This window comes from Sorghum bicolor, chromosome 4, assembly GCF_000003195.3.
Source record: "Sorghum bicolor cultivar BTx623 chromosome 4, Sorghum_bicolor_NCBIv3, whole genome shotgun sequence".
In the NCBI taxonomy this organism is placed as follows: Eukaryota; Viridiplantae; Streptophyta; class Magnoliopsida; order Poales; family Poaceae; genus Sorghum; species Sorghum bicolor.
The window spans coordinates 8630782-8643394 of NC_012873.2; the positions used below are offsets into that span (position 1 = coordinate 8630782).

The window sequence follows — 12613 nt, forward strand, 5'->3', positions numbered from 1 at the left end:
CTAGCTCAAACATGCCTCAAGTGTTCAAAATGTGCAAGAGAGAGACTCCCAAAGCCGGCCACCTTCAATTTATAAGCCCCTCAAACAAAAGGAGTTGTTGCCTCTTTCACTAGGCAAAAATTGGGGCTACCGGACGCGCAGCAGAGAGCCATCGAACGTTGGAACCCTGTGTCTAGTGCACAGATGACAGCCACATGTCACCCTTTTAAAACTCGTGCGTCGATCTCTATCAGTCACTTCAAACCACCAGACACGGTTAAGTACCCACCGAACGCATCCGGTGCACACCAGACCCGTACACAAAGAGGATGTTTTTCGTGCGAGGTCACCGGAGGACGCTCTCCTGCATCCGATGCCGCGAGCGCTTCTACAGTGAACCATTAGACGCACATCACCGGACTTGCTCACATTACTGTGCGCGGGTCCGGTGTGTACACCCTAGTAAGTGCCACTCACCGGACTCACAGAGCGTGTCCGGTGTAGCGTCTGATGTTGCGTCTGATGTCTCTGAGGATAGCGTTCTACTCTCACGACTTATCCAAGCTTTCCACCGGTGCAATAGAAAATATGCGTTTTATTTATCTCAAAAGCGCCGAATCCCGCTTCGCAATCTCGGCGGGAGGGAGAGAGGAACCCAAACCCCTCTCTACCCTAGGAACTCCACCGGATCCTTTGCAAATGTGCTAACACCACCAACTGACCACCACCATTGTGCATGTGTGTTAGCATTTCACAAACATTTTTATCCAAGTGTAGAGAAGAATAAGAGAAGATATAACTATGGCATGCACCCTCCATAAACCATTGTTGTATTCTCCCCAAATACATACCAAATTAATTAGGTGAACAAAGCATGCTTCTAAATTACGATTGGAGTTTCGCAAGTTTAATTTGGGGGTGAACTTTTGTGGAAAAAAACAAATATGAACATTTTTCTATGACTAGGAAAAATATTAATGTTAATTTTGTCTAAGTTTTTATGGAGAAAATTAAAGCTTAGACATGTTCGTTTGGCTGATAAGCGATGACAGAAAGTACTGTTCGCTGATTTGTTGTGACAAAAAAACATAGCTAAATGGTTGACAGATTCCCCCCAAACATAAGCTTAAGCGACCAAGCTAATACACCTCAATGCTGCATTCTCCCCCAAATAAATACCAATTTGAGGCGAACAAAACATGTTTCCTTAATTATGGTTGGAGTTTCTTAAGTTTCCATTGGAGTTGAACTTTTACTATGTCTATTTTTATGGTGTGTGTGTGTGTAGGACTAGTAATTATTTTGCACCTACGAACCTTTTTCCTTTCTTGGACTGCCTATGGTTGTCCTAACTTTTTTTTTTGCAAATCACAGTATAAACACAGCGCTCACATACATAAACACATGCACACATGTTGAGACCACAGATCTTTAGATTGATGAAATTACTAGAAGCATCTCATTGTCAACCGACACATCGCCCATATCTAACTTTACTTAATTGATTCCCTAGCTTTTTTCGCTAATTATATGTTGATGATGTTGTGTTCCAAGTGTACATGCAGATCAAAATATGTAAAGATCTCCTCGTCACTTTGAGTCAAGATTCTAGCTCCGACTGCTATGAGTCTATATATTACCTTTGGCGTCCCCTGTCATCGTCGTCACCAACAACTCAGGCAATGCATTGTCACCACCTCACTGGTTTGGTAACCGGCAGCACCCCAGCATCACCATTGCATTGTCACACCGGAAAATTAAAGGAGAACATTGACCAGGTCATAAACGAGGCGAATGACCATGCATGGTGCGTCCGTGCGTGGCGTTGTTAAAAAGATTGTAAATAAAGCAGGTCCATAACGATAGATTGCCTCTTCATGATCATGGGCGAAAAGGAAACACCAAATCTTTGTTCCACTTGCTATTGCTTCACTACATGGGCCTGTATCCATGGTGCTCACATCTTTAGTTAACTGTTTGTTTGAATGAGATGTAACAAAGATGGGAGTTTAAAATATCAAGGATAGCAAAGTGAGACGTAATAATAATATATGTAATGGATGAGCTATTCATTTTGTGGTATTTGTATTATGATAATATTTTTTTAGAATTATACAATACAACGTATACGTTCACAATACATATATGCACACTCAGGGGGTGTTTGAGACTGCTCCACAAACTACACTATAGAGCAGCTCCATAAAAAACTGGAGTTTGTAGAGTACCTCTTTAGGTGCTTTCACAACTCCACCCTTTTTCCTCGAACCGAGTGCGTGGAGCTGAAACCGTTTGGCTAAAAAACATGGAGTGGAGCTGGAAAAACGTAGAGCAGAGCAGTCCCAAACACCCCCTCAGTATGATGCATGCATGATATCATCGATCAAGTTGCCACATGACATGTAAATTAGCTACAAATTATATTATTTTAGTATTAATTAATTTGAAAGGCAGAACTCCATAAAGGATCTCCAATTATCAGATATAAATATTATACTTTATCAAATGATGCAAAAATAGTGATTTTGATGGTCTAAAAATACTAATCTTGGCCTCGTTTCATTATTTATTTATTTATTTATTTATTTATTTATATTAACTTTGTGGTGGCTGATTGAAACCTATAAAAGAATGCTATAGTAACCACCCCTAATGCACTCAACATCATGCCCTTATTATTATTGTATACCCTAGGTCAGGTCATGAAATCAGAATGACATATAAAGTGAATAACGTCTCCCAACATACATATGGTCACTGTCTCTGGAAAGAGTGACACTAACGGAGGATGCAAAGGTAGCCTGATTTAATTGTCAGTTTATGGATGGGGAAAATGAAATAAACATCTTCCAATTGCAAGAGAGTGGTCCAAAAGCAAAATAGGATTTGCTTTATTTGCGCGTCGGACCTCACTGGAAGAGCATTATTATGTTAAATTAGCATATCAATACCAACAAACATTTTTCTCCCCTTTAGATCTTGATTGATAGCCTACAAATGTGTGGGAGGATTTTATGGATCTTGTAAAGATGTTCAACGGGAGTGGCGGCTGGCCCAAGTGTATGATCAAACACATGCACTACAAGTAATAAGGTCCAGTTTAACACAACCCAAGCTCTAGTTTCACCTTTGATTTGGAGCTAGTATGTTAAAATTAAGAAGAACTATTAGACTACTTTTTTGTCCACAAGAAAGGAAATAGTTCAAATAACTCGGCCAGGTTACCAATAGCTCCACATCCACAGATGACAACTAGAAATATCTAACTCCATAATCCACAAACCAAACAATGCATAAACTACACTATCCGTTCTAAATTATAAGACGTGGCTTTCTAGATACATTGCTCTTAGAGGATGTTTACGAGAGCTCTAGTTTCAACTTCTCTGAAGAGAATAACTCCCAACCACCCAAACCCTGATATTATATTTAAGTGAGGTTAAGAGAGAACCACTTCTTCATTTACACTAGGAGCTGGGAGCTAAAAAACTATTTCACCCTGCTCCCTGTTATATTCTAGTGAGAATAAGCAGAGATCAATTCTCTCTAGCCCCCCACCGTACTCCCCTCCTAGAAATCCAGTGGACCCACTCTTTCGGAGAATCATGGAGCAAAGCTAAAGAATCAGGGACCAGAGCTTTGTCAAACAAAGCCTATATATATATATATATATATATATATATATATATATATATATATATATATATATATATATATATATATATATATATATATATATATATATATATGACAAAAGTTATGAATCTAGAAATGCTAAAACATCTTATAATTCTAAATGGAAGGAGTAGATGCCTACATGGGTAGTCCAACAATTTATGCAAGGCATGGTATACATCAATGGTGTCATAGATTTTCTCGTGTAATAAACCAGGTAGCATTTTTTATGCATACGAGAGGGCTACATATATAGGGAATTTGTCCATATTTCCTTTGTTGTTCCAACTATTCTACTTGTGGGTTGTTATTACATTGCCACACAACATCCCTTTGTTCCTACTCAAATAACGGGGCTAGCTACTAGTTGCCTGGCGTGGCTCTTGTATCCTCTTGAAACGTACTGTAATCCCACTCCACTACGGCACTACAGCTTCAATTTTGACATTTGGTTAATGATGAACCGAATCAGAAACTCTGATGAAAACCCACCTGACGATGGATCGGCTCCGCGGTATAATGGCATCAGTTCCTCATGAATCATCTCATGCAATCGAGGACATTACAACACAAGGGATTGAGTCATTGAGACGACGATCCAAACATTAGCATTTATGCTTCCCACAGACGTGCTGATTACGACTGACAAAAGACGTACTGATTGTATGGTCGTCGCATGCAGTTGTTTCCAGAGTTTTGATGGTTCTGCTGCGCAGGAGCATCCGTGCCTTGTGCCTCGTGCCGCCGGAGGACGACACATCGGCGAAGCCATGCATGACTGCAGACGCAAGCGTGGCGCGCGGCCGGCAGGTGCCCGCCGGAGAGCTCCTTGTTGTCGGAGACGTCAAAGCTTAGGTAGCACATACTAGGGATGAAAATGAAAATAATGATTTTCAATTTTTGGAAATCATTTCTAAGTTTTTTTTTAAATTTTTAGGTCTAAACGAAAATGGTAGTGGTACTGAAAAATCAAAAGCAATAACGATAAAAATATTGGAAACGAAAATGAAAATATTTTTGTCCTGTTCCGACCGTTTTCGAACATTATCATATTTAGCCGGTACCGTCGGTAGTTACCAATTCAAAAACCTTAAATCCTAGAGACTATATAATGCAAAAATCCTATCTGCACACACAAGCACGTAAGACAAATGTTTTTTCTTTTTGAAAAAAAACTATACGACAAGTATTTTATCCGCATAGGAACAAGAAAGCATTCATCCAATCACATACTGTATCCGTGACTCTAGCTAGTAACCACGAACATAAACTCACTCTGGAGTTTAGCTTATTTCAGATCTAAGATGGTGTAAATTATGGTTTTAACTTGTGGTCTTGTCAACTATGGTTTTATTTATTATTGTCATATGAGATAGGTCGAGTTATATGTCTCTTCTTTTTTTACGGTTGGAGTGTTTATTATTTTTTAGATATCGTTCTTATGGATTCCGATTGTTATTGATGCATTTTGCAATTGACTACTATCTTTTTTGAAATTATCAGAATATCAGCGTTGTATTCGTTTCCGACAATATCATATCGATTTCATTTCCAAAAAAATATAAAAATGAAAATAATTTGGCCTCCTATCGACCATTTCTGATCATTTTTATCTCTCCACGCTACTACCAGGCCACCACCATTCCTATATGTGCATGTGCAACTGCCAATGCAAATCCATCTTCGCGTGCAACCGCTATCCTAGACTAGCTTTTTTCTATACTAAAAATAGCACACGCGGTTGGTATACTTTAAAAACATATCCACGGCAAATCTAATTATATTTATTTAATATCATAATATTTTTTATATAATTAATTAAACTCAAGATACTTTAACTTGATACTATGCTACAATTGTATTCTTTTCATATGGAAAGAGTTGTTGTTATCTCTAAAAACCAACACACCTATATGAGAAATGCTTCTTGCACACTACTATAGAGTCATTAGCGCAAGTGATTTGTAGCCAGCAGTGAAAGTCGGCTACATCACCAATAATATCATGAGTTTGTGGTAATAATTGTTTTTGAAAACTCGGTGAACCCCAGAGGAAGCCCACCAGGACCTTTGAAGAAGCCATCCGAGCCCATCCAATCCTACATCTTCATTGATTGACGATGGCATCCTCCCCTTCCTTCACGGCCCTATGGTTTTTAACAAACCTACGGTGAAAAAAATGCTATTGTCAAAATATTTTTTTTAGTAGTAGCAGTCATCCAAATATCACCGTAGCCAATGTGTATTCCCCTAAGATTAGCATGTAAAGAAATTGTAGTGACAATACTACAAACATAAATTGTTCTTTATGAGCCAAACTGTCCATCAAATCGTTGATGCCTCTGTCAATAGCTTTAGGTTGTGCTTGCGACTGTTTTTTCACTTTGCTTAGGGAGGTACTTACTTTAAAACACTAGTTTACTTTTGCCAAGCTGTATAATGTTGGTGGAGAGAGAGAGAGAGAGGGTGAAAGAGCCTCTAGCTAAGTTGGTTAGGTAGTCTGAGTAGCATTTCCCAAGTTATGATATGAGTTCGACTCCCCTCTTAGGCGTTGTTTGGTTTCCTCTACTAAATTTTAGCTAGCTAAACTTTAGTCACTTTAGTAGCTAAAGTTCCAAACACATTGACTAAAAGAAGCTAAAATAGTTTAGTTTCATTAGTCATCCAAAAGTAGCTAAAATAATTTTAGCTAGCTAAAATTTAGCAAGAGGAACCAAACAGGCCCTTAGTCTTACCATCGTAGGCCAAGTTTTTTTTAGAGAGAGGAGAGGATGTGCTCAAGTTTGCTTCTGTGCTTAAGGCAGGCGAAGAAGCTAGGCTGTTATACTTTTCTAAGCACCCCATTTATATGGGATAGAAAAGTTGGTCTCGAGTGTGTGAGTGTGTCTAATGACAATGCCAATTGTCAATATTCCCCCTTTCCTTGAGACTTGAGAGGCGGATCTAGCAAGGAGAGGATGCCATTTGGGTCATCTCGATCGAGTATGTATATATAGGAATATAGGATTGAGCCATTAGCAGCCACAAACTATGTTTTATACTGAATTTGCTACGTAAGGTGATGTCTGGATGTGTGGGTACAAAATTAAATCACGCTAGCTCCATAGCCAAAGTTTACCAAATTAAGCATTCGGCCATGAAAACACTACCTCGTTATGTTGTTAATTCATAGCCCAAAATAAAGTACTACCGGCACAGTTTCGTAATGGTAGCATTGCCATCCAGGTTCAATTTTCCAACAAAATTATGTGTATAAAAAAACTGTAGACACTTTGTGACAAGATATCACTTTTAGCTACACTGATAGCGGGTCCTCCAACTACTGTTCATTTCACTTAAGTTTGACTTACGCTGACGTCGATGTTGATTTGTTGTATAAAAAAAATTCTACAAAAATAATATTAAAGTAGCGCTGAAGAACAACCGTTTGCCAAAGAAAACCTAAAGATCCGATGCAAAACTATGTCCTCTTATTATTACGAGTCAAACCTTTGAACTTGTGGGGAAAATAAGCTACTTATGTATGTAGAAACGGTAATTCTGAGGAACGGGCGTCCGACTGTCCAGATGCCACATCCCGAAGCCCATGAAGCGGCCCGGCCCAACAGGCAACTGGCCTACTCCCGTATATGATTTCCCCCATCTCTCTACTCGCTTACTAGAGCATGCCGTCGCGGCTTGCGTCTGCCTACCCCGACTCCGTTGCGCCGCCGCCGCCATCCCTAATAGCGCCTCCATCTAGCGTCGCGCCCCATTCTAATGCGCCACTACCTCAATCCCCTCTGACGCCCCCTCCCCCCGGCACCTCCGCCCCGCACCACGCCATGCATGCCATGCCTTGTCCTCCGCCACGCCCAGGCCAAGCGGCCATGAGAGCTGAGAGGGGCCGTCGCTGGACCCAAGCGAAGGCATAGGCGCAGCTAGGCTCTACCAGGGTGCACCACAATCCTCTGCCACCGGCTGGGCGGACCCAATTGTTTCCTACCTTGCTCTGCATCGCACGGAAGAAGGACAAAAAACATACATTGCAATCGTATATTTTGACTGTTTCAAATGTTTTCAGAGGTATGTTGTAAAAGTAGATCAGTATGTTTGCAAGTGTTTTGGAGGCGTGTTGCTTGCAAAAGTTTGTTTAAAATATTTCAACCGTTTAGAGTATGTTGCAAGCGTTTTAATCTGGATGTTGTATATGTTTCACACATATATTGCACGAGTATGTTCGAAATGTTTCAACTGTTTCAGTCTTATGTTACGAGAAGTACTTTCGTGTTGCAAGTTGTAATTGTTTTATGTGGATGTTGCAAATGTTTTTCCACTATGTTGCAACAGTGTGTTTTAAATGTTTCGTCCGTGAGATGAATTTTGAATCCAATTATTTCATGGGGTATGCTGAGTGATGTGAACGCACGGCCCAGCGTCGGGGGATGGGGCACGGCGAGCTCAGGGTCGACGGATGGGGACACAATAAGCTAGGGAGCGGTTGCCGAGTCTCGCCCACTCAGAGAGAGAGAGAGAGAGGTGGATCAGGGGAAGGAGCGGGGCGCAATGACAGGCCAGGTGCGTGTGTGAGGTGGGGGCGTTCGGACACGAGGAAGTGCGGGTGCAGCATCGAGGGCGGGTGCGTGCATGTGTGTGAGTCGGAGCGAAGTGGACCGAGACAGGTTCAGCAGGGTACTGTGTCCGATGCTAGCGTCCCGGATCGGATGTCCGGGCGCTAGCAAGTCCCATATAGAAATATACTTTTTTGCAATATTGTACGTATATAGCATCATAAATTATACAATTTTATCTGATTGACCGGAATTTCGTAACGAATTTCCTGGGAAATTCTTGGATTCCGCCGGTCCCCACGGCACGACAGCCCCTTCCCCTGAATGCTGGGACTGCCGGCCAGTCATGTCTGCCACGCACACGTACGCACGGGCCGTTGTAACCGCCTGCTGCAACAGAGCGCGCGGTGGCGGGAAAGGTTAACGTAGCAAGAAATCAAAAGCAATTGCACTGAAGCAATGGAGCAAGAAAACAAACTAAACAAAAGGCCTCGTGGGCTCATGGCTCTCGATCGGAATATTCCCAAGAACAGGAACAATGCAATGCAGTCGATGGATACCTGAATTTTTGGTGCACCCAGGCCATCATTCCCATGGCCAAAAAGCAGAATTAGTTTGTGGACGCAACGCAATAATGCAGACGCCATCAGAGCGCATTAGTGCCGTCTCACTCTCCCCTGCGTAATACGTACTGCATACGTGTTGCATTGCATCCGCCAATTCCGGCCGCGCTTCGTCGTCTCGTCGTTCATGGCCTGGCCATGAGAGCTGCCTCTGCCTGCCATGGCCCATGGGTGTGGCCATAGCTTCCCTATAAATGCATCGCCAATGGCGGTCCAACGGATCCGCGTTCAGCCTAGCTCAGAGCAAAGCTCCCTCTCGTCTCAGTCTCAGTCTCAGTCTCTGCTCTGCATCGTTTTCCTCCTCTGCTCGCTCTCAACAATCAAATGGCGGCGACCAACGGCAACGGCACCGGCAACGGCGCCCCCCTTGTGGTGTTCGATTTCGACAAGACCATCGTCGACTGCGACAGCGACAACTGGGTCGTCGACGCCCTCGGCGCCACCCGCCGGTTCGACGACCTCCTCCGCCACCTCCCCTGGAACCACGCCATCGTAAGTGCCTGCATGCCGCTACAGTGGCTGCACATTCCTGCATGCTCTCAAGATTTCACCCATCGATGATGGATCTCCATCCCTGGCTGGATGCAGGATGCGATGATGGGCGAGCTGCACTCGGACGGCAAGACGGCGGAGGACATCAGGGGCAGCCTCAGAACGGCGCCGCTGTCGCCGCACGTCGCCGCCGCCATCAAAGCCGCCTACGCCCTCGGGTGCGAGCTCCGCGTCCTCAGCGACGCCAACGCCTTCTTCATCGACACCATCCTCGCGCACCACGGCCTCGCCGCCTACTTCTCCGGCACCGACACCAACCCTGCCCACGTCGACGCCGCCGGCCGCCTCAGGATCCGCCCCTACCACGACTTCGGCGCCGCCGGCCACGGATGCACCCTCCCGACCTGCCCGCCCAACATGTGCAAGGTGGGACATGCAACATGCATCTCCGATCAGTTGCCGGACCTGGCATGGCAGGGCTCGCTCTTGACGCCGCCGATTGATTTCGTGTCACTTAATTAGGGCAAGGTGATGGAGAGGATCCTCCGCCAAGAAGAAGAAGAAGAAGAAGAAGAAGCCGTCTCGGCGGCGGCCGGCACCGAGAAGAGGCGGCGGAGGAGGAGGGCCGTGGTGTACCTGGGCGACGGCCGGGGCGACTACTGCCCGTCCCTGAAGCTACGGGAGGGTGACTACGTGATGCCGCGGGCGGGGCACCCCGTGTGCGACCTCATCGCGGCCTCGCCGCCTGCCGCCGCCGTCCGCGGGTGGGCCGGCTTCGAGGACCTCGCCAGGGTGCTCCTCGGCATCGTCGACGGCGAGATCGCCCGCGCCGCCGCCGCCGCTGAAGAAGAAGACGCTGGCGCTGGCGCGGGTGTGGGCGTGGGCGCCGTCGTCGTCGTGCCGGCGGACTGCCGCGCGCCGCGTCAGGAGGCGCTCATGCCCCAGGCCGTCCGCGTGCCCAACTGATCGTGTTCTGTTACAGGTGGATGCTTGGACAATGCGCGCCAAAATTAGTACAAGTATTAGTAATAACTACTCCAGGATCCATGGATTTGTGCTGAGTGCTGACGACTGGATCATCATGCTGGAAACTCTGCCTGAAACTGAAAGCCACTTAAATTGCTGGTTTCTTCAGTGTGCTAGTATGTATCATGATAAAGTATATATTAGTACTACTATCCAACCAACCATGAAAAGTCATTGCTGAAATTAATATTGGCTAATTTATTATAAGAGAAAAACACTGCTGGCAGAAAAGGTACAGGCGTACGGCTGGTAAAAAAAAGCAAACGGGCTGCTCGATTCTGAGTGATTCGTTGCGTCAGGCTAAGGCTTGGCGAAAAAAATCTAAGTTTGGCTACCGTAGCCTCTCTTTTCTTTTTTGGCAAAATTTCACTAAAAAGTATTTCACTAAAATTTTCGAAATTTCGCATTTTCGCTGAGGTCCGAAAATTTTTTTATATCGGTCAAATTTTTCGGTTAAATTCATGTTTCGCTTCAAAATTACTCTAAACCACAATAAATGACCCACCATATTTCCTAGTCTCATCAAGCCCTAAATTTTTTCAAAATTATTTAATTTTCTCACTCACATATTCCATAGCACTAGCATATGCAGCTCGTCTAGCGTCAGCCCGCTATACAACCGTAATGATATATATTGTGTTATTTCGTTGATATTATATAAATCGTGATGAGTGATAGATTAGAAATTTTTCTAGTAAGATGATACTAATTTTTTTAAAAAAATTCAATTTGAATTTTTAAAATTTAGTCTAAAATTTCCTAAATCTCTAAAATTTCTTATTTATCGGCATGTGCTGAAAATTTTTCGTACCGAAAAGGAAAACCTTGCGTAGCATTCGTTTGTATTTGAAAATTATTGTCCAATCATGAACTGACTAGACAAACTATATAATTAGTTATTTTTTATCTATATTTAATGTTCCATGTATTCGTCCAAAGATTTGATATGACGAAAAAATTTTAAAAAATTTGAGAAAACTAAAAAAGGCCTAATTAACTTTCATCTTAAAAATCGACCAAAATCAGACACGCGGGCAAAACGAGACAAAAGTGATGGTAGGAAGAGCTACAAATGTGGGCTTGAAAATGGCATGGATAGACCCAACGTCCAAGCATTGGAGAAGCTTTCATTGGGCCTTTTTAATTGAGTCGATTGTGTCTTTCTTTTTGGGCCTACGGTGGTTGCAATAGAGAAATGGGCTTGGGTCAAAATCCGACGACTCGTGGAAAACAATGGAAACGAAGAAATTATGCGAAACGTATTGATATGCGAAACGTATCTACGTCCATTGTCTCAACTTTGCTAATGCCAACCATGCACCTAACGCAAAGTCATCTACTCAGAATATGCAAGGGAATATACCATGAATTTATGTTAACGTATTCTCGGGAAAAATTACATATTTTTTCAATTAAGTTAGAAAAGTTTAAGGCCTTATTTAGTTCACCTTAAAAATTAAAAACTTTTCAAGATTCTCTGTTACATTATTTTGTGTGACATATGCATGAAGCATTAAATATAAATGAAAACAAAAACTAATTGTACAATTTAACTATAAATCGTGAGACGAATTTTTTTAAGTCTAATCACTTTATGATTAGATAATATTTATCAAATAAAAATAAAAGTGCTACAGCGTCAAAATCTAAACAAGGCCTAAACATACAAACGACCGTGCGTCAGACAAGCGCCCTAGAAGGTTTAGAAGCTGCGTAAGGCCACAACCAAGAGGCACAGGCACAGGTGACACTTCGACTCAAGAAATGCCCTTCGCATTGACACTGCTTCTTGCACATCTCAAAAAAAGGTGCACAACACTTCAACATTGGAAGCACTCGGGTCCGCCTCGAAGAGATCCCCGTATGTTAATGTCAATTTCTTGATTCTATGTGTTCCTCTTTCTAAGTCTCTCGACCGTTATCGACATATTCATGTTAGAATTGATTTGTTTTCAATATCCCATAAATCTTGTTCTCATTCACATCCACGGTCTTCGCAGTAAAATGCAAAAGTGAAAATATGATATTGATTTTGTCTTGATCGAGCCCGCTCGTTTCCATTCACAGCGATGATCACTGAGCTCTTCATCATTAATTAGTGTGTCTAGTTTAATCAGACGCTATTTACAAACACCGGTGTAAAATGTACAGTAGTTCGCAATAAACATTCGTGCCCATGTGCATCGATGCAAAAGGGCAGGAACACATACACCATCTTTATCTCTAAACTCTAAAAATGACATCTTTGTCTCAAAAATCTAAAATTGAT

General features: G+C 42.9%; 1 protein-coding gene and 2 long non-coding RNA genes across 4 annotated transcripts; 1 reads left to right on the forward strand and 2 right to left on the reverse strand.

Moving 5' to 3' along the window:
* Positions 5569 to 10037, reverse strand: LOC110434559. Its single transcript, XR_002452074.1, has 2 exons — positions 9955 to 10037; positions 5569 to 5818 (listed from the first exon to the last, which is right to left on the reverse strand). It is a non-coding gene; the product is annotated as an uncharacterized LOC110434559 (long non-coding RNA).
* Positions 8383 to 8856, reverse strand: LOC110434558. 2 transcript variants are annotated; one of them, XR_002452073.1, is made up of 2 exons: positions 8764 to 8856; positions 8383 to 8590 (listed from the first exon to the last, which is right to left on the reverse strand). It is a non-coding gene; the product is annotated as an uncharacterized LOC110434558 (long non-coding RNA). The 2 variants fall into 2 exon arrangements; XR_002452072.1 differs by having other exon boundaries at positions 8383 to 8593; positions 8764 to 8855.
* Positions 9121 to 10528, forward strand: LOC8085542 (inorganic pyrophosphatase 2). The gene is made up of 3 exons (XM_002451761.2): positions 9121 to 9318; positions 9415 to 9744; positions 9841 to 10528. The coding sequence occupies exons 1-3, from the start codon at positions 9151 to 9153 to the stop codon at positions 10282 to 10284; spliced, it is 942 nt and encodes a 313-aa protein (XP_002451806.1). The 5' UTR covers positions 9121 to 9150; the 3' UTR covers positions 10285 to 10528.

What these genes read in the sequence shown, in the direction of transcription:
- LOC8085542 (XM_002451761.2), top strand. Translation starts at nt 9,151, where the DNA reads ATGGCGGCGACCAACGGCAACGGCACCGGCAACGGCGCCCCCCTTGTG. An exon ending in TCCCCTGGAACCACGCCATC is followed by an intron (nt 9,319 to 9,414) that starts GTAAGTGCCTGC and finishes GGCTGGATGCAG; the next exon opens with GATGCGATGATGGGCGAGCT. An exon ending in GCCCGCCCAACATGTGCAAG is followed by an intron (nt 9,745 to 9,840) that starts GTGGGACATGCA and finishes TCACTTAATTAG; the next exon opens with GGCAAGGTGATGGAGAGGAT.